Source organism: Gopherus evgoodei, chromosome 2 (assembly GCF_007399415.2).
Source record: "Gopherus evgoodei ecotype Sinaloan lineage chromosome 2, rGopEvg1_v1.p, whole genome shotgun sequence".
Classification (NCBI taxonomy): domain Eukaryota; kingdom Metazoa; phylum Chordata; order Testudines; family Testudinidae; genus Gopherus; species Gopherus evgoodei.
This window is the reverse complement of record NC_044323.1, coordinates 247418926-247441774: the sequence shown is the minus strand read 5'-3', so window position 1 is coordinate 247441774 and position 22849 is coordinate 247418926. Positions and strand designations below refer to the sequence as shown.

General features: G+C 39.5%; 1 protein-coding gene across 4 annotated transcripts in view; it reads right to left on the bottom strand.

Annotated features, from left to right (window-relative positions):
• Nucleotides 1-22849, bottom strand: part of RALYL (RALY RNA binding protein like) — a 655965-nt gene that overhangs the window by 186107 nt on the left and 447009 nt on the right. Inside the window, exon 1 of one of the 4 annotated variants that reach the window (XM_030553370.1) lies at nt 11275-11404. The exons of the other annotated variants lie outside the window; for them this stretch is intronic. Coding sequence (XP_030409230.1) covers nt 11275-11311 — 37 coding nt within the window. The 5' untranslated portion in view covers nt 11312-11404. Of the gene's footprint in view, nt 1-11274; nt 11405-22849 lie in introns of those variants that run through there. 4 annotated transcript variants of the gene reach the window in all.

Here is a 22849-nt window from a genome sequence, read left to right as displayed (position 1 = left end):
TCTTTGGGACAAAGAAAGAAGAAACCACATGGCAAGAGACTATAAAAAGCTGCTGCAGTTCTTCCATCATGTCTTCAATTCTGCTTCTTACTTCTGGAGGGACTTTGCTACAAACGGAAGCTCTACACAAAGGACTGATGAACCATCCCAGCTGTGGATGTACTTCAGAGACTTGATTTGAACCTGCAGTTTATTCCATCACTGCTACAAGCCTGAACCAAGAACTTTGCCATTACTGTATGTAATTGATTCCATTTAACCAATTATAGCTCTCATCTATATCTTTTTCCTTTTATGAATAAACCTTTAGATTTTACATTTTAGATTCTAAAGGATTGGCAACAGCGTGATTTGTGAGTAAGATCTGATTTGACCTGGGCTTGAGGCTTGGTCCTTTGGGATCGAGAGACCCTTTTTTCTTTTACCAGGGTATTGGTTTTCATAACCATTTGTCCCCATAACGAGTGGCACTGGTGGTGATACTGGGAAACTGGAGGATCTAAGGGAATTGCTTGTGTGACCTGTGGTTAGTCAGTGAGGTAAAACCAAAGTCTTCTCTGTCTGTCTGGTTTGGTTTGCCTTAACAATAAAGTAACTCCAGCCTTGCCTAACAATAAAGTAACTCCAGCCTTGTAATTGCCCTGCTCTAAGCAATTTGTCCTGAATTGGCACTCTCAGTTGGGTCCTACCAGTGCCAGCATCGTTACAGAGACTGATAAAGAACATATTTGATGAGATGCCAGAGATATCTATTGAACCCCTATCTAAGCAACAATATAAAAAAATATTGTTATTTCTTTTGCTGTACTTAACGTGTAATGTGATGTTTTCAGCATCAACTATTGTGTGGTATTATGGATAATGTTACAAATCTGACCATGAAGCTGCTAAGTGACACACGCTGGGAGAGCCACATTGACAGCATAAGGCCAGTGAGGTACTAAGTGACTGAGGTTTTTGATGCCCTTATGGTACTGGCATAGTTAAGCAAAGCTAAGGCTAGAATCTGCCAGGAGGCACAAAGCCTGGCAAACCAGATCACTGACTTCAAATTTCTGGTCTCCATGTGGTTTATCACAATATCCTGTTCCAAGTACACTTTGCAAACAGGGCATTACAAACTCAGTCAATGGACATCGTGACCACTACTACTTTGATGAGAAGCTGCCTTGATTTAGTTGTGGCCTACAGAGACAACAGATTTGAAGATGCCGTCACTGCTGCCGAAGAAATAGCAGAAAACTTAGGAGCATAGCCTATCTTCAAGGAAACTCGTATTCCTTGGAAGAAGAAACAGTTTGGTTACGAGGCAGTGATAAGATGATGGGAAACTAGGAAGAAAAATTCAAGAGGGAGTTTTTTTGTTCATTCATTGACACTGCTCAAGTGTCATCAAAGAAAGATTCAGACAAAAGAAGCACCATGAAAACACTTGTTTTTTCCCCCCATGACCTTAATAAGCTGCCAGCAGAGAGGAAAATACTCGAACAATTGTACAGACCTTCATCAGATGCTGACACATGGGGAATGTCTGGAAGTCAATGACAAAGACCTCTATGTCAAATTGGACAACATCCATCACATTTTGCAACACAGGAAGGAATCTTCACTCCAAGTTCTCCAATTCATTAATGATGTAGAGCTAACGGACACTTTTCCTAATGTGTGGATAGCTTTGAGGATTCTGTTCACACTGCTGCTCACAGTCGCAAGCGGTGAGCATAGCTTTACGAATCTTAGGCTCATTAAAACATATCTTCGATCGATTATGGCTGATGAGAGACTGACATCACTTGCTATATTTAATATTCGTCCATCCAATGTTAATACACAGTTCAATATCTTCATGTTAGTACATTTCAGTAATTCTTAAAATTAAAAACTTTCTATAAGCTTAAAGGAAACATTTTTTAAAAAATGTGCTTATATATGGCATGACTAAATGCAGATTTGCAGATCCAAGCGTGAAAATTTATCATCTTATATGACAGGAATAAATCATGCATGCAAATCATGCAAAATCATTAAATGGGCTACAAATACCATAAAAATAAGGTACTCAAAATTTTAACAAATTGGGGGAGGGGGAAAGATGCTCTTCGCCTGGGTCTCCATTTGATCTAAGACCAGCCCTGGCTCATCTTTATTCTGGATGAATCTGTGCCCACTTTATAAAGACTCAGTACAAAGGAAGAACAGTGAAAGGCAGATACATAAAATGACCCCCACTAGAAGGCTCATTGGGGCAACATCACTGAAGTTTCAGTCATAATGTCTCTGCTGCATGGGGTAGAGGTCACATTTTACTAGCACACAATGCTAATATGCTGCTATTTTCTTATGATCTTAGTCCAATCATGGAGGCCAAATGAAGAAAGATTCTTCTCTCCTCCTCCTGCCCTTTCACTGAAAGTTTTTATGCTCCCCTCCGCCGCCAGAGAAATAAAGAATAGCACATAAAAAGAAGAAAAGCTGCTTTTAGAGCATCAAACAGGATTGCTGTTTGTAAGAGGACTGCTACACAGGCTTCAGTTTTGTCCTGAAATAACATGTTGCCCTGTAATAGCACAACAAAACAAAATGTTGTTTTTAAAAATAAGTAAGCTAAATCTTAAAGAATGGAAGTGATTACCAAGAAAATATCATACAAGCACAAAATATCATCCAAGCATCAAGGCCACACACAGACCTAGGTCTATGATGGAAGTGATTCCACAGTCAGCAATACTATTGCCTTTGAAACTTATTAATAAGACAGATGCCCAGGATTTTGAAGAACATGTATTTTATTTAAAGAATTATGTTTGGGTGTTTTTCTAAGGCAGTTTCTAACTCACCAGGGGTCAAAACAAACCTTACAATACAATAAGTATTTATAAAGTGCTTCATGTGATAAGCAGCCCTAGGCACTCTCTAGAAAATGAAGAAAAACACAAAATAAAGAATAGTTTGCAGAGATCATTTGAGGTTTGCAGAAAGAAATAGACATATTTTCAGTATTAAGCAAGGGCAGAAAATTCCATGACCTTGAGCCACAATTAACATAAGCAAACCATCTAGGAGTGCACTTAATATACTAATAACTACAGAGACTGAGATGGAACAGAGGGAAGCAGAAGTTTAGGTGAATAATAAGACCAAAAACATGTAAGATTTCAAAAGGAAAAGGTGAAATAGGAAAAGTGATTTTAGTAACTGAAGATATGAGCAAAATGTTGACAATTTGTTTTGTAATTATTGCCAAATTGTAATTGTTGCCAAAAAAGAGGTTCTCTTTAGGGCCAGATCCTCTTACTCAGTCCTTCAGTGGGAGCTTTGCCTGGAAATGACGGAGAAATAATTTCTGGATTCTGCTCTCAAAGAATAAGACAGAATTACACTGTTGAAGTATAGGAACACTAGCCTCATTCTATGTAGCATTTGGGTCATAACTGATACTTTAAAAGCAGTAAATGCATGCTTAATCGTTTATCAGATTTTAGGTAAAACCAAGAGATTATGAATGTATTTTTGAACTCTTTATGATTCCTTTTGTATAAAGTTGTTAGTGTGCAAGGACTGTGCATAGTCCTCTCTTTAGTTATGGCTTGATATAGATCATATTTAAGGGATTTATTAGACCATGTCTTTAATATTACCCTTTTTATATGTTTAATTTTCCAATGACAACTCTTAATGATGTATTAAGAAAGGATTTTTCAATTCACCTAATACAAGTACTGTAGTGTAATCTCTTTATCATGAAAGTTGAACTTCCAAATATAGAATCATGTACAAAAAAACTGCATTCAAAAATAAAATGATGTAAAACTTTAGAGCCTAGAGTCCATCAGTCCTACTTCTTGTTCAGCCAATCGCTCAGGCAAACAAGTTTTTTTATATTTGCAGGAGATAATTCTGCCCACTTCATGTTTACAATGTCACCTGAAAGTGAGAATAGGCATTCTCATGGCATTGTTGTGGCTGGCACTGCAAGGTATTTACTTGTCAGATGCACTAAAGATTCATATGCCTCTTCATGCTTCAACCACCATTCTAGAGGACATGCATCCATGCTGATGGATTCTGTTCGATAGCGATTCAATGCAATGTGGACCGACGCATGTTTATTTTCATCATGTGAGTCAGATGCCTCCAACAGAAGGTTGATTTTCTCTTTTGGTGGTTCAGTTTCTGTAGTTTCCACCTCAGAGTGTTGCTCTTTAAAGACATCTGAAAACATGCCTCACACCTTGTCCCTCTCAGACTGGAAGGCACTTCAGATTCTTAAACCTTGGGCCAAGTGCTGTAGCTATCTTTAGAAATCTGATATTGGAGCCTTCTTTGTGTTTTGTCAAATCTGCAGTGAAAGTGTTCCTAAAATGAACAACATGTGCTGGGTCATTATCTGAGATCGCTATAACATGCAATATATGGCAGAATGGAGCAGGAGGCATACAATTCTTCTCCAAGGAGTTCAGCCACAAATTTAATTAACATATTTTTTTAACAAGAAACATCAGCATGGAATCATGTCCTCTGGAATGGTGGTTGAAAAATGAAGAGGCATATGAATCTTTAGTGCATCTGGCACTATGCAATGCCAGCCACAAAAGTGCCAGGTGAATGTCTGTTCTCATTTTCAGGTGACATTGTAAATAAGAAGTGGGATGCATTATCTCCTGTAAATATAAAGAAATTTGTTTGTCTTAGCGATTGGCTGAACAAGAAGTAGGACTGAGTGGACTTGCACGCGCTAAAGTTTAATATTGTTTTGTTATGGAATGTAGTTCTGTAAAAAAAAAATCTACATTTGTAAGTTGCCCTTTCATGATAAAGAGATTGCACTGCATTTGCCCTTTCATGATAAAGAGATTGCACTACAGTACTAGGATGAGATGAATTTAAAAATATTATTTCTTTTGTTTGTCATTTTTACAGTGCAAACATTTGTAACCAAATATAAGGTGAGTACTGTACACTTTGTATTCTGTATTGTAATTGAAATCAATATATTTGAAAATGCAGAAAAACATCCAAAATATTTAATACATTTCAATTGATATTTTATTGTTTAGCAGTGTGATTAAAACTGTGATTAATTGCGATTAATTTTTTTGAGTTAATTGCGTTAGTTAACTGCACTTAATTGACAGCCCTACTAATCAGGTAGGTAAGGACACATAATATAGATAATCTTTTCTTTGCCTGTCGCTTGTTCAATTATTTCCCTACAGGATCAGGCCCCCTGGAAAGGCCTTCGGTTAAAATGGAGACATGCATAAGGTAGGATGCTGTTTGTTTCCCAATAACATCAACTGGTATCATGGGTATTGCTTGTCAACCTTTCAGCAATCTTCTCACATCAGCAATTAAACTGTAGGCTCAGCTTGATCATTCTGATTTTATCATTGTGGATAACAGTACATACAGTACATAGATTAATATTTAGGAAGGGAAGACCTCTCACTCTGCAACTGTAAAAGAACAAGGACCCTGAACAAAGACAAGAGCATCTGGGAAATTGTTTGAATTTTGTACAAAACTTTAGGCACTAACACAGTTGATATGTACAGTGGCCTCATGAAAACACAAAACACAGAGATGATATTATTATTAGTATTAATCATGAATATTCAGTACTGCTTATATCACATATAACTCTAATAATAATAATAATAATGAGTCTTCTGGCAAAAGGTATCAGTTCAGTTGGGGCCCAATTCCAAGCTCATTAATATCAATCAGATGACTCTTACTGACTTCGATGAACTTTGGTCATTAATCCTCTGAAACTGCCTTGTATCCAAGGTTGCCATTATGAACCGAATAAGTGGATATATTTTTTAATATTTCAAACCAACTTTTTTGACTTTGCTTGTGTAAGGGGTCATTCACCACACTGGCATCTCCTGCTGGGCATTGTGGGAATTAGCTCAGCCCCATCGGGTGCATCCGAGGGTAGTGGTGGCTCTCCTGTCGTCGCCTCCGCCTGCAAACCTGTTACAGCTCCTTCCTCTTGACATCTGCTTCATGGCACAGACCTCTGGCTGTGTTGCATCCAGTTTCCTCCCCTTCCGGGGGATTCTTCCAATAAGAGCCCAGCCACTCCTCGCAGAGACTTGGCAGTCCACAGCCAGGCTGCTTCTTCAGCAGCTAGTGGGGGTGGCCCAGACACACCCATTACTCTGGGACCTGACAAGCGACACTGCAAACAGCAGCTTCCTGCTGCCTCTTCCTTCCACCTTACTGTCTCTATTCTCTAGGCATCTTCTCCATAGCCTCAGTTCCTTCTGTTTCTGCCTCTGGCTCCAGCTTCTGTGCCCTCTTCCCAGGGCCTCATCCTAGGGCTCCCTGCAGCAGACTTACTTACTCTGGCCAACAGCTTCCTTTTATATGGGCTGGCTGGGCCCTGATTGATTGATCTAGCCGCCACTCTAATTGTCTGCAGCCGCCGCCCTAATTGGCTGACCACTCCTTTGGCTGCCTGCTGCTCAGGCTCCCTAAGCTGTTTTTATCCCTCCCAGCTCCAGTGCTGGGAAGGCGCCCTGTCACAGCCTGCTATAGACTCTCATGTTGACATTGTCATTTGTGATGGACATGAGGCCATTCAAAGAACAAAGATAATAAAGCTGAAGAAGGAAACAGATAAATTCCTGACCTCAAACTACACAAACCTTAAAGTTTGGGTAGGTTATAGCTAAGGTATATCTTAACTCCAGATGAACAGCACTGTCTTCAAGGAGGCAGCCCGTCTTGATCCCTCCAACAGTCAAGTGTGACCACTGTCCACAGACTGAGAGCATCAGAGTCTTCATGAAGAAATCCTGCATCTCCCCAAGCAATATGAGGGTAGATTCCATAAAGACCATTCTCATCATTAACAGCAGCTTCAGAGGAAGCCAGTCTAAGATTTAAACGCTGTCCCCCAAAGCACTTATCATAGAATCATAGAATCATAGATCTTAGATGGAGAAATGTTTACCAAAATTTCAGTGTTTGTAGTTACTCCTGGGGGCATTCCATGCCAAAAAAATAATTTTTTGTGCCAAAAAATAAAAAATTCTGTGTATAATATTTTAAAATTCTGCAAATTATACTTGTCAAAATAACACTACATAGTCACACCAGTATAAATTATTTTAGTAATTTATTTCAAAATACCTGTCAGCTAGTATGTCCGTAACAATACAGACACACCCAAAATTCCCCTGGAAGTAGAGAGTCAAAGAAACCTCTGTGACTGGGGCAGCTCCAGGTACCAGCACGCCAAGCGCATGCCTGGGGCGGCAAGCCACAAGGGGTGCTCTGCTGGTCGCTGCGAGGGTGGCAGGCAAGTTGCCTTCAGTGGCATGCCTGCGGAGGGTCCGCTGGTCCCGCGGCTTCGACGGACCTCCTGCACGTGTGCCGCCAAATCCATGGGACCGGGGACCTCCCGCAGGCAAGCCACCAAAGGCAGCCTGCCTGCCGTGCTTGGGGTGACAAAATACCTAGAGCTGCCCCTGTCTATGACAACCCAGTTCTTGTTTCTCTGCCCCCTTCCCTCCCCCCAGAGCCCAGCTGAGGGCCAGACACCCGCAACCCCTCTCCCACAGAGCCCACCTGTGGACACCACCCCCCAGCAAATTCACCCAAACCTCCTCCTCCCCAGAGCCTAACTACACCCCCCTCAACCCGATACCCATACCCCATCCCCTCTCACTCCCTGAGCCCAGCCATGGGGCCTCCTGGCCCAGATACCCACATCCTCTTCCCCACCCCCGAGCCCAGGGATTCAGAGGAAGGAACAGCCTAATGTTTGGTCCCAGGCTTGAATGGAGTTTCCTATGCACCACCCTCTCGTTCTCTCAGGGCATGCTGGGAACTGCAGCTGCCAGGAACTCTGTAGCTCCCTTTCTCTCCCCCAGAAGTGTCTTCTATGTGCGAGCAGGGCTCTGCAGAGTCCAGTGGACCCTAGTGGCGGCTACCACCACTGCAGCCCATTTCTGTGGCGGAAAGAAAATTCTGCATGCACATTAATTTCTGCATTAAATTCTGCATTGTGCAGTGGCACAGAATTCCTGAAGGAGATGTGGTATAACGGGCCAGATACATCAATAAACTCAGCCACCGAGGCAACACAAGTGAGAAAGAGTGTGAATCTAACCCAATAGTTATTCAGTATCCTTAGCACACTAAACATGTATACATATATAACACACATACACAAACATGCACATATTACCAACTAATTTTGATATTTAGTGAAATTATGGTACTAGTTTACCGTAGTATTTTGTCTAATTAATTCCCATTAGTTGTAATCTACCTATGAAATGAACAAAATGTATAATTCACAAAATTATAAATAAACTGTTTCATTCTGTTAGGTTGTGTCTCAGACATTCACTTTTACAATTGCATACATTATGCCATTTATGTCAGAGTAAAATCCAGAATTAAGATAATGTACTGTGATTTTCATTTGAATCTCAACATGGTTGTTTCCAAAAGTCTGATGTAACAAAATTCAACAACAAAAGCTACCCTAATACAGAATGTCATACTATTGTGTGGATTAGAATTAAGTAAACAAATGCTGCATCCAAAATGAAGTATAAATAAGCTTAAAAGTAGAGTTATATACAAGTGCCAGAGAGGTAAAACAGCTGCACCATGCAAATGGCTACATTTTTCTGTCTCCCCTTCTGAATAAGAGTGCTTTCAAATTGTTTGTAGGAAACAATTTTTGTATGATTGCACTCTTTTTCATACTTTCAGAAGCTTTTGACAAAGCAATGCTGAAAATTATGTTCACCATTTAGCAGACAGAGAAGCCGGAATTAATGAATAAGAAAGTCCCAAAGCTCACTTGCCTTTTGTGCCAGATGTTCAAAACATTTTCATAAGAAAGTACCAACTGTTTTTTTCCAGCTTATACTCAGAATAGACTCTCTAATACATCTCATTATTGTCCTTTTAGTGCTATCAAATTGGCTTCAAGAATAACATCTGTGTTTTGCTTGCTTGAAAGTGTTCTCCAGGAAAGACTGATAGGAAATTTAACTCTTGACTTCTCCTATGTAACCTAGTTAGTACTGATATGCCTCTGTGAGATTTCAAAACAATCATTTATATGTATTGTAACCTTCAAACAGCTTTTGAGTTGTAACATTAGGGAACGTATCAGAAAATTTCCCAAATTACACACACACAATCTCTGCTAAGATTTTATATTGACATTTTCCAGATTCTAATTAAATATAAGGTATTAAAAAGTGCCTGCTATATTACAGCAGACGTTTGGCATAATGGCAACAGTTATAACAGCAGTTTATTAGCATTTATTAAAATTACAAACCAACTATTACTTTAGTTTTTCAGCAAAATCATTCCAATAGCCACTGTGGTAATTATACTTCTGATTCCTCTCATTTGCAATTCACAATTTCCTCCTATTGGTAAATCAGACTTTCCTTCACCAAAAAGGAATGTGACTACACTTTATAAAAATATTCTTTCTTGTGTCTCATACAATGTTTCCATGAATACATTGGAATCTCTTCCTTCCCATCCCTAAACTACCTCCCAATTTTTGACTGTGCTCATAGAAAAATGAAGACCTGGCCACAGACGCATTCACATGGGCACTGAAATTAAACAGGAGCACAAGGGAACACAAGACAATAACTTTGGCAACAGAAGGACTTCTCACCTGTTACTGTTGGAGTTTGCACCAGTCTTTACATAATAAGCAAACTGAAACCAGCACTGCTGTTCCACAGCAAAAATTAAACAACGTCAAGGAAAAGAGATTTGTCAAAGACACTCAGTCTCTTCCTTGCACCCACAACTTTTTTCTTTCTTTAATGTAATCATCTAGTTTTTTAAATTTCTGTCATAAAACATATACCTGTTCAAGCAATGAAGCAGGGAGAAGTGAATGAATGAAAAGATTCATTTTGTTAAAAAATAATCCTATGTTGCCATTCATAAAGTGTTGTAAAATGCCAAGGTTCATCTGACATATTTGGAGGCCTTGTATTTGCATGAAAGCGCTTCTGATCTTGTGATAAACATATTTGCGTTTAACTGGAACAAGAAAGAAAAGAATCTGGAAACGATGTTATGGTTGCAGTAAACCAAACTCAGTTCTACACATGTGGGTTATCTATTTTTTTGTATGTGAAGTTATCAGGACAAAGTTTAAGGTGAGTTTTTTCATGTGAATGTGAAAAGGGGGAGATGGAGCTTTATGTCAGAGGTTTTAGAAGCCACAGGCATGTGTCTCACTGAAAGTTTTTTACATGCAGTATGTCACTTTGGCTATGGGATAGAAGAAAACCTACACAAGATCCGTACAGAGCTTAAGCTCTGAGACCCAAAAACTGGTCCCATTGATTCAGTGGAAAAACTGGAAACAGCCCTGAATGCTTAACAGTAACAATGCTCCTGTTAGAATAGCCTCCGTGGTTGCTGCTTTTCCCACACTCCCTACATGCAGGTTTTCTAAATGGAATATCTTTACCCTCCCCCAAAGCCCCAAACTACCTCCCCACCTATCTTTTTTTGTCTCACTTTACTCGTTCTTTCAGTAGTACTTACTTTATAGCCTGACCCGTGACGTCACATTTTGATTTGGCTCAGCTCCTCCAGAACATTATGCAAAGGTGTCTAATATTGTTACTAAAATTGCTTAGTTAAGGCCATATTTTAAGAAACCAAACAGTTTCTTCAGTGGAAAATTTGGCCTTTAGCATGCCGATGAGAATTCAGGACATTTTTACTTTTAAAAATATTATACTTATGACTCCTCCCACAGTATTTGTTGTTTAAGCTACACTAGCTTCTTTCCACAAAAAAATTGTAATTGTGGAAAATGACCACTTTTGAAGTTTAGCACCTCTAACCTCCCAAAGCTTGCCATGTCAATCTACAAAAAGAATTTTTACAAAGTGAATATGTGCTAACCCTGTCAAGGTGAAAGATATAACTATCCAATCATTATGCCCTGAATAAAGGACACTGGGGCTAGACTGAATTTACATTTAATCTCTCTTTGTTGATTTTATAAAGCAGACACTTACGGAGGGTTTCTATAGTAACAAGAGAGCCAATTTTTAATTTCTAAGATCCTTCATCCACTTAACAAATAGATACTGTAGCATAAAGAGTAGCAAATACCACTCTTGCTGTTCCAGTGTTATTTAACTACTGTGAGAAAAAGTAATACATAGTTTTCAATAAAATTGGAGATTTTATTTCCCTCCCCTCAATGGTCAGATATAAAAAAAAAAGAGTTCAGGTTTTACTTACATCTTTGGTTTCTGCGTTTGCTCTTGTACATAGTCATTGTGAAGAAATCCCACTCTCTGAGAAGTAACTGCCTTGAACACAGACACAAAAGAAAGGAGATTGTGCTTCTGCTTTGCAGTGAGACAGTTGCTCACTGACAGAAGGTAACCAGCAATGTCTCAGTGAAAGCCAGGGTAATACCATTTTTGTAAAATCCAGGGGAGATGCTACTGGCTCTAACTGTTTTCTCTAGTACGAACCCTAGAGAGCAAATGAATTTTTTCCTTTATTTTCCCTAACATTGGAGAACCTCAGATACAATCCATACAGGATAAGGTGTCATACTAAGAAGTGCTGTATTAAGAATGCAGTCATTTATGATTTAATAGTTTGACAACAAAGATTCTGTGAAATACCAGAGATACATGGAAAATATCTTGCATAAGTACCTGCACAGAATTAAAAACTTACTTTTCATTGAGAGGCTGCAAAATATGCATGTAAAGGCATTAGAAATATTATACACCCAACTTCAATTGCTGACTCAGCAAAACTACCATTAGGCTAAATTAACAGACTTTTTGCTTAAAGAATATGGACAACAAAGCTGGGCCCTTCGTGAATACAAATAAGTTTTGTAAGAGTTACTATGCTAACCAAATAGATATGATCATACTCTTAAAATCGCATCTTGCTTTGGGTATTTATTTCTGAATTATCTTTTCATAGACTCATGGACTTTAAGACCAGAAGGGACCATTGTGATCATCTGCTCCAGGAGTTCTCAGACTTTTGTACTGGTGACCCCTTTCACACAGCAAGCCTCTGAGTACGACCCCCACTTACACATTAAAAGCACTTTTAAAATATATTTAACACCATTATAAATGCTGAAGGCAAAGCGGGGTTTGGGTTGGAGGCTGACAGTTCATAACCCCCGATGTAATAGCTTCACGGCCCCTTGAGGGGTCCTGATCCCCAGTTTGAGAACCCCGATCTACTCTGACCTCCTGCACATTACAGACCATAGAACCTCACTCACCTCCTCCTGTAATACACCCATAACTTCTGGCTGAACTATTGATTTAAATACTTCAAGTTACAGATAACCCACCATTTACTTTAGCTTAAACCAGCAAGTGACCTCTGCCCTATGCTGGAGAGGAAGATGAAACCCTCTGCCAATCTGACCTGCGGGACAATTCCTGGTGAACAGTTGGACCCTGAGCAAGTTGACAAGAGCCATCGGTCAGACACCTGGAAAAGAATTCTCTGTAGAGCCCTCACTATTTAGTGCCCCATCTCTGGCCACTGGAAATATTTGCTGCTAGCAGTCACAGATCGGCTACATGCCATTGTAGGCAGTTTCATCATACCATCCCCTACATAAACTTATCAAGCTCAGTCTTGAAGCCAATTAGGCTCTATGCCCCCCACTGCTTCCCTTGGAAGGCTGTTCCAGAACTTCGCTCCTCTGTGATGGTTAGAAACTTACATCTCATTTCAAGTCTGAATGTATTAATGGCCAGTTTATAGCCATTTGTTTTTGTGTCAGCATTGGTGCTTAACTTAAATAACTCCTCTTCTTCTCTGGTATTTATCCTTATGACGTATTTATAGAGAACAATCATATCTAAACTCAGCCTTCATTGGGTTAGGCTAAACAAGCTAAGCTCCTTGTCTCTCCTCTGGTAAGGTAGGTTTTCCATTCCTCTGACCATCCTAAAGCCCTTCTCTGCACCTGCTTCAGTTTGAATTCATCTTTCGTAAACATGGGAGACCAGAACTGCACATAGTATTCTAGATGAGGTTGCACCAGTGCCTTGTATAATGGTATATTAACACTTCCCTATCTCTACTGGAAATAACTTGCCTAATGCATCCTAGGATTGCATTTGCCTTTTCACAGCCACCTCACATTGGCAGCTCATAGTCATTGTGTGATCAACCAATACACACAGGTCTTTCTCCTCCTCTGTTGCTTCAAACTGATATGTCCCCAGCTTGTTAGAGCTTAAGTGGATGACCTTGCACTTTGCATTACTAAATTTCATCCTATTTCTATTATGCCAGATTTCAAGATCCTCCAGATCTTATTGTATGATTTTCCAGTCCTTCTCTGTATTGGCAATACCTCCCAATATTGTGTCATCTGCAAATTTTATAAGCACACGCTCACTTTTTGAGACAAGGGAGTTAATAAAAATATTAAATAGAACTGTTCCCAAGACTGATGTCTGAGGAACTCCACTAGTAACCTCCCTCCAACCTGACCCACTGTATTCTCCCCTTTAACCAATCCCTTATCCAACTTTCGATTCTCATATTAATCCCCCATCTTCTCCAATTTAACTAATAATTAGATTTACTGCATTTACTTTGTCTAAAAAAATCAGTTATCTTCTCAAAGAAAGTGATCAGGTTGGTCTGGCATGATCTTCCTTTTCTAAAACTATGTTGTATTTTATCCCATTTGCTGTTTACCAATATGTCCTTAGCTACTACTTCTTTCAAAATTTGTCCACAACCTTGCATACAATCGAGGTCAAACTAATGGGCATGTAGTTTCCTGGATCACCTTTTTTCCCTTTTGTAAAAATATATACTTTATTAGCAATTCTCCAGTCATAGGGTACAACCCCCAAATTTACAGATTCATTAAAAATCCTTGCTTTTGGGCTTAATTTCATGTGCCAGTTTCTTTAATATTATTGGATGGAGATTATCTGGGTCTCCAGGATTTGGTTCCATTAAGCTGTTTGAGTCTGACTTCCACCTCAGATGTGGCAATTTCTACTTCCATATCCTCATTTTCAGCAACCATCCTACCACTACCCCAAAGCTCTTCATTACCCTTATTAAAAAATGAAGGAAAGTATTTGTTTAGATGTTGGACCATGCCTAGATGATCTTTAAACTCCACTCCATCTTCAGTGCTCAGGGGTCCCACTTTTTCTCTCTCCTTGTTTTCTTTTACTTATATGGTGATAGAACTTTTTCCTACTGGTTTAAATTTCCTTTGCAAAGTACAACTCTGCTTGGCTTTTGGCAGTTTTCAATTTTTCCCTACACTGTTTGACCTCTAAGAGGTAGCTTTCCTTGATGATCCTTCCCATCTTCCATTCCTTGTAGGACTTCAGTTTTCTGTTAGTAGCTTGTTTGAGATGCTTATTCTGCTCATCCAGTTTGTTCTGCACCCCTTCCCCAGGATTTTTTCCCTGTTGCTTGGGATGCAGGCTTCAAATTGTTTCTCAGCGTGGTCTAAAAGTAATTCCAAACTTCCTCCACATTCAGATTCTTGAATTCTTCAGTCCAGTCCACTTCTCTAACTAATTCCCTTAATTTTTTAAAATTTGTCCTTTTGAAATCAAGGACCCTATTTACAGACCTAACTTTGTTTATCCTTCCATTTAGTTTAAACTAAATTAGCTCATGATCACTCGAACCATGGCTAGTAAATCTCAGAAAACTAAATGAGAAAGGAGGGCAGACAAAAGATTGGGGACCAAAATCTTGACCCAGAATCAAAAAGTTTGTTAGTGGTCTCATCCAGCAGGCAGGGAGGAAACTCAGATAGTTACCAAACCTGAGGTGGGGCACAGTTCCACAGAGCAAAATCCTGGTGGTAAAACTGAAATAAATCCTCTAAAGTCTGGATATATTGGACCCTTCTAAGAATTCTATGCAAGACCAGGCCAATGATTTTCTATACCCAAATATTAGAAAAGTAGTAGTCAAGATAAATGGGATCCCAGTAGAGGGGGAAACCAAAGCTCCAGGCCTTTACTTTGTTATAAAAAAGGACCTCTTATATAGACTAATCTAGCTCAGGAGCAAGAACTGAAGCAGCTTTTAGTACTCCATGGACACAAAAAGGCAGCATTAGATCTGGCCCGTAATCATTTGTTTGAGGGACCTTTGGGGGTAGACAAAACACTAGATAGAATCTTACAAAGGTTCTTTTGGCTGGGAAAATGCATGGAGACTGGATATTATTGCATCTCCTGCCCTTACTGCCAATTGCACAGTCCTCAACCTCAGTTAATGGCCCCTTTAATAGCCATTATCAAAGACCCATTTGATAAGATAGAGATGAACTTGATAGGACCACTGGAGAAGTCAGTCCGATGTCAACGGTGTGTGCTTGTTGTACTGAATTATTCTACCTAGTGTCCGAAAGCCATATCCCTGTGAAAGAGTGTCCAAGACTATAGCGAAAGAAATACTCCAGATTTTCCCTTAGGTACAAATACTCAATGAGATTGACAAGATCAGGGACTCCATTTGTGTCAAAGCTGATGAAGGACCTCTTTATGATGCTTTGAATATGGGTCCTATGCATCGCAGGTTACTGCCCACAGCCTGGTGGCCTGGATGAATGCTTCAAAAGAATGTTGAAGAGTATGATAGAAAAAGCAATGAGTCAAGATGGGAAGAAATAGGATACCTTACTACTCTGCCTGACATTGGCTGATATTGGGAAAAATCCAGGCTTCCCTGGGGTTTTCTTCCTTTGAACTGTTATATGGTCACCACCTCTGGCATACTGGATATTGCCAAGGAAGACTGGGGATGAACAGCCTAATCAAGGAATGAACGTCATCAAACGTGATGCAGATGCGGGACAGAATATTCCAAGTTATCCCAATAGTGTATGAACACATGGAAAAAGCACAGAAGGTCTTATAAGCTTATTATAATCCACAAGCAAGGGTTTGGAAAGCCAGGCTGGTGATCAGGCAATGGTGTTGGTACCCACAGCAGAAAGCAAGCTCTTGGCTAGATGGCAGGGGCCATACAAAGTACATAAGAACATAAAAACAGCCATACTGGGTCAGACCAAAGGTCCATCTAGCCCACTATCCTGTCTTCCAACAGTGGCTCATGCCAGGTGCTCCAGAGGGAATGAACAGAACAGGTAATCATCAAGTGATCAATCCAGCCCCTGTCGCCCATTTCCAGCTTCTGGCAAACACGAGCTAGGGACACCAACCCTGCTTATCCTGGCTAATAGCCATTGATGGACCATCCTCCTTGAATTTATCTAGTTCTTTTTGAACTCGGTTATAGTCTTGGTCTTCACAACCTCCTTTGGCAAGGAGCTCCACAGGTTGACTGTGCGTTGTGTAAAGAAATACTTCCTTTTGTTTGTTTTAAAGCTGCTGCCTATTAATTTCATTTTGTGACCCTAGTTCTTGTGTTACGAGAAGGAGAAAATAACATTTCCTTATTTAGTTTCTCCACACCAGTCATGATTTTATATCTCTATCACATCCCCCCTTATCATCTCTTTTCCAAGCTGAAAGTCACAGTCTTATTAATCTCTCCTTATATGGCAGTCGTTCCATACCCCTAATAATTTTTGTTGCCCTTTTCTGAACCTTTTCCAAGTTCAATATATCTTTTTAGAGATGGGGCGACCACATCTGCACACAGAATTTAAGATGTGGATGTACCATGGATTTATGTAGAGGCAACATGACATTTTCTGTCCTTTTATCTATCCCTTTCATAATTATTCCCAGCATTATGTTCACTTTTTGACTGCCGCTGCACATTGAGTGAATGTTTCCAGAGAACTATCCACACTGGCTCCAAGATCTCTTTCTTGAGTGGTAACAGTTAATTTAAACCTCATCATTTTATTTGTATAGTTTGGATTATGTTTTCCAGTGTTCATTACTTTGCATTTATCAACATTGAATTCCATCTGAATTTTGTTGCCCAGTCACCCAGTTTTGAGAGATTCTTTTGTAGCTCTTCGCAGTCTGTTTGGGATTTAACTATCTTAAGTAGTTTTATATAATCTTCAAATTTTGCCACCTCACTGTTTACTCCTTTTTCCAGATCATTTATGAATATGTTGAATAGGACTGGTCCCAGTACAGACCCCTGGGGGACACCACTATTTACCTCTCTCCATTCAGAATATTGACGATTTATACTTACCCTTTGTTTCCTATCTTTTAATCAGTTACCAACCCAGGAGAGCACCTTCCCTCTTATCCGGTGGCAGTTTACTTTGTGTAAGAATCTTTGGTGAGGGACCTTGTCAAAGGCTTTCTGAAAATCTAAATACACTATATTCAGTGGATCCCCCTTGTCCACATGCTTGTTGACCCTCTCAAAGAATTCTAGTAGATTGATGAGGCATGATTTCCCTTTAAAAAAAATTGACTCTTCCCCAACAAATTATGTTCATCAATGTGTCTGACAATTTTGTTTTTTACTATAGTTTCAACCATTTTGCCCGGTACTGAAGAAAAGAGCTCAGATCCAAGCAACCCACATTTCCTTTTGCAAAATCAGATAGACACTGTTTTACCAAACCAAAATCCAGCCTCCTCTGCCCATGTCGAATTAATATAAACTAAATAAGTCTTTGGAATATTTGCTTTACTGTGAAAATTCTGAAACTGAAGCATGAAGAATGAGGAAAATCCAATGTTGCTCAAAAGTTTGTGCTGGAAAATACTTAGCAGATGTCAAAAGAGTCAGTTTGCTGATTTTAATAGGGCTCATGGATGAACGACATCATGCACTGCAGGAACGACATTGGTTCTGTTGTCTGTAGCCACAAATCACAGGAAGGGGAAGAACAGGTGAGCCTCTTCTCTTTGATGGCATCATGCCGCCTGCTGCTACAGTTCTGATCATCCTTCTCCCCCAGAGCTGACCCACTGGGAACTCATATATATAATTTTTCACTCGTTTGACATTTGTTCTGTACTCTGTGATGATTATGAGGTGATTTATCTTTCCCACACAAATGAGAATACCAGTAACTGAAATGCCAGCATTTCTGACAGATGAATAGCTCTCCTGAGTTAAATAAGATGGCTGCGGGGGGGTGGGGGGAGTATGCTGGAGTTTAGATAGGAAGGCGAGCAGCAATGCCACCACTCTGTAGAAAACAGCTGTAGTAGCCTCAAAAAATGGGATGGTAAATGCACAAATCCATGCACAGAACACCTGCAGCAGCATATTTAACTCAAGCCTTGATCACACTCCTGATCCTGCTAATATTAACCGCACATTAACTGAATTTGACCTGTGTATTGTAAAGCCAGAGGACGGAAGATGAGGATGCCTCCCTCTCCATGCTATGGTTCACTGGTGTCACGACATCAGTGATTCAAATGAACTAGCAGCAAATAGTCTGCTGCTACCAGTGGTTGTCCTTTCCTTGCTTACTGTTGCCTCACTGTGATCACGGATACAGCCCCTGCTTTGCTTTCCAAGCAAAGGGAGCACTTGCCCTTACTCAGTGCACTGGAATGAGGTGGGTTTTCATCAGTCCTCATCACTAACATTTGTTCACTGACACTCATCAGTAATCTCCTGCCTTATGCCCTCCCTGTTTTCATCAGTGTGGGGCTGCAGGGGTCAGCTCTTTTTGGAAGTGACACATCAGAAGAATTCTCCATTTTAAATCTAACCTCAGCCCCTGCCTCTCTGGGGTGAGATGTACTGTAATTCCTATGGAGGAAATGAACTCATTTTAAAGGAACCTTTCCTCTGCTCAAGCAGGGGAGAATAGAAACCTGACCTTTACTTTCCAGAAAATCCTATGGGGCTGTGATACTGTTATCAGTTATCACTGGTAATCTAGAGATTTGAGCAAGTGAGGTTTGGCTAATCAAGGTTCTTCTGTATTTAGAATTTCAATTCCAGGAAAAATAAGAAACACAACAGGATGTTTTTTTTCCTGACTGGCTCAGAGACTTAGTGTCTAAGGGTACATCCAGACTATCCGCCATATCGGCGGGTTAAAATCGATTGCTCGGGGATCGATATATCGCGTCTAATCTAGATGCGATATATCGATCCCCGAGCACGCTTATATCGATTCCGGAACTCCATCAACCCCAACGGAGTTCCGGAATCAACACGGAGAGTCGCGAACATCGATCCCGCGCTGTCTGGACGGGTGAGTAATCCGATTTTAGATATTCGACTTCAGCTACGTTATTCACGTAGCTGAAGTTGCGTATCTAAGATCAATTTCCCCCCCCTAGTCTGGACCAGCCCTAATTCTGCTCTCACACTGGTTTTACACTTTCACTCTGACTTTAATGGATTTATCTCAGATTTACATAGGGCTAAGTGAGAGCAAAATCAATCCCTCAGACTTTCCCCACTGAGTTAATGATATAAAATGAGTGTCTGCTGATCCACCTGGGTACATGAAAGCAGAGAACCAGAAGAAATGCCAGGCAGTTTCAACCATGTGATAAAATCCAATTGACCCAGCTTGAAACTCAAACATGCACAGTGAAAGGTGGCATTCAAATTAGTGACTTCCAGTAAAAAAAAAATAAAACTGTGCTAATTTGTAAAGCCTGCAAATCTGTGCATATCAGCTTCATATCTGTGGACCATTTTTGCAGATCGTGGATTGGATAAAGATACAAATTTTGTATCCGTGCAGTGCTCTTCTAATTTGCAGAGGTGAAAATTGAGGTGCACTTTGAGGTGAAAATTGTTATAGTAATTTTGCATTTTCACTGAAATGCCCTGAAAATATGAAGAGGCAAATCTGAAGTACTTCTAATTCTGAATCAATTTTTTGGTACAACTCTAGTCATAAGCATACAGCCATACAGTTTAAGGCCAGAAGGGACTACCAGATCATCTAGTCTGACCTCCTGTACACCACAGGCCACCACCACTACCCAGGACCCTCGCAATAAATCCATCAACTGAAATTAGACCTAAGTATTATAGCCCACAATAGACTATTATGTGCCACAAGCCGAGAATAGGAGGGACCAAGGTGCACCAGTGCTCGAGATCCCTGTAATGGCAGGGAAATGATTAGGTGAGATATATCAGGATAACCCTGACAAGTGACCCACACTCACATGCTGCAGAGGAAGATGAAAAGGACACTGCCAATCCAAGCTGGGGGAAAATTCATTCCCTGTCCTACATACAGCAATCAGTTAGACTCTGAGCTTGTGAGCAAGAACCAGCCAGCCAAGCATCTGAAAGAGAGAATGCTTGCACCTCAGAGCCTTGGCCCAACCTACCTGTCTCTAACCATGGCCATCACTGATGCTTCAAAGGAAGAAGATAAAAACAAAAACCACAATAAACACCACACAGAATAATTGGGGGAGGAGGGGAGGAATCTCTTCCTGACCTCTTCAGGTGGCCAGCTGGATCCCTAAAGTCTGATTTTTTAAGAACATAAGACAAACTGGAAGTCCAGGTCTGCTGAGCTCTGCCCTCTGCTATTACAAGCAACTCCATCATACAATCATCTCTATCTTTCTGAATAAAAAATCAAAATTCTAATATTATATGTACTCAACTAGGACAATCAAGAAACTATCTTCTCATCAGAGTCCAATGTGGAAATGTGACGCTATCAATTGGACTTTGTAATTTAGATAAGTTTTCTTCTATGCAGGCATAGTATCACCTGCAAAACAATGCTACAACTCTATGATGAATGCTTCAAATATTCAAATTCCTTATAATGATACAATATGTAATAAGAATTGTAACTTATAGTACATTAGGAGGACATAAGCCTATTGAACGTCCCTTCATCAGACCAGGAAATTACAATTTGTTTTTCTAAATATTAACAAAAATATTGCTTATAACAATTTGTTTAAATAAACTTTTAAAATACCCAAGTTCAAGAGAAAGAGGATTTTTATTTATTTATTTGTGTGTGTGTGTGCATCTTTCTTATTAACTGATACACGGAAAAAATGTCTTGACATTCAGGAACCTAACTATTACATTGATCATGTAGGGTAGGATGACCATTGTTAAAAGGACAGTCATGTTTTTGGGGACTTTTTCTTATATAGGAGCCTATTACCCCCCACCCCCATCCTGTGTTTTCACAGTTGCTATCTGGTCACCCTAGTCATGGGTTCTGAGGTTAAGAAAATATAGGGCCAGATTTTCAGCTGATATAAATCAGCATAAATCCATGGAAGTTCAATGGAACTATTTTAATTTGAACCAGTTCAATATTTGGCCCTCAATTTCTAACTTTTCAGATTAATAGATATAATAACTCAATCTCTGAACTAAAGACAAGACATACAACTCTGATATGGAGATGGTACCACTGGTTAAATACATGATCTCTGACTACCTACTACCCAATCATTTTCTTAGGTAATGATTGTCACAATACTGGCAACAGTCATTCCTGAAAATATACATGACATCAGTACTTGAAAGAATGACTGTAATGGATGATGATCAATTGGCACCACTCCTGAAAGTAATGCCCTGTATTGATCCATAGGGAGTTGGTATGCCCAAGTAGGTAAAGCTTGTGTGAATCCCCTTAGTTACTGTAACTGCAAGACAGATATCCTTAAGATAAAGGTGGACAGTGGATTAAGATACTAGCAATGCTGACAAATATGGAGCATGATTAGTTAAACAAGAGAAAAATATGAAAAATACTTTAAAATATTCACAAGGGAAGTGGAATCAGTTTAGCATAATAACTAATTTAGAGCTTTATAATGCCTTTGAAAATGCAAACACTGTCTCATTTTGTAAAATTATAGATAATTTAAAATAAAAGGTTTTTTAGCATTTTAGAGGAAATAATGCCAATTGAAACATCAGCATTATAGCTCTTATTGTGCATTAGACTGCTTCATTCCACCTAAACTATTCACTTGCATTTTAATGCATCACCACTCTAAAAGCTTCTACTATTTCATTATAATCCTGTTTTAAGATACAGCAATTTAAGACATAAATATCTAAATTAGCCTACAAAGATGCTATACAAAACAAAACAAAAAAAACAGATATAGTTGTATTTAACTTCCAGACAGTAAATGTTAAATCTTCGTAATTTAAACAAATGAAACTTCACCAGTTAAGAATATTCTCCATTTGTATATACATTATCAGAGTAGTGTCTGAATTACATGCTATCTAATAACAAGAAGAATCTGCTACCATTCAGTGGACCTGGTTCTGATCTTGGTTTCCCAAGTATAAATCCAGCCTAACTCTGATTTCAGTGGGCTGCACAGGAAGTAATTCTATGCAGAATCCGGCCAATAATGTTTACTCATAAGGAGACAATTATTCACAGACAGAATATAATATGGAATGGTCCCACCTCGGCACTGACTGCCCTAATCCTCCAGTTAAGGAAGTTAAATCCTATGATGGGAAGGAGCCAAGGTGAGATGGAGGGATAAAATCTGTTAGTTGATCCACACCTTTCACAGAGATAGGATTCAAAAAAGGATTAGACATTTATATATGAATAATAAGAACAGCCACAATTATAGTAGATAGGCTTTTTTTTAAAAGGAATATGAGCCTCATGCTTCAGAAGATGACAGCTATGATGCCAATTAACTCCCATCTGGCATTTCTCTTGTTCAATTTAAAGTTTATTTTCTTTTGGCAGATTGCAGATCATTATACCTTTTGCATCCTATTCAGTAGAGAAGTTATACACCTGTTTAATCATCTGCATTTGCAGCTGCACTTCAATCTTAGTGCACAAGGGACTTCTTGTTCCATTATTTCAGACTCTCATTGATATCCATTACACTGACATGCCAATATCCATTACACTGACATGAACATA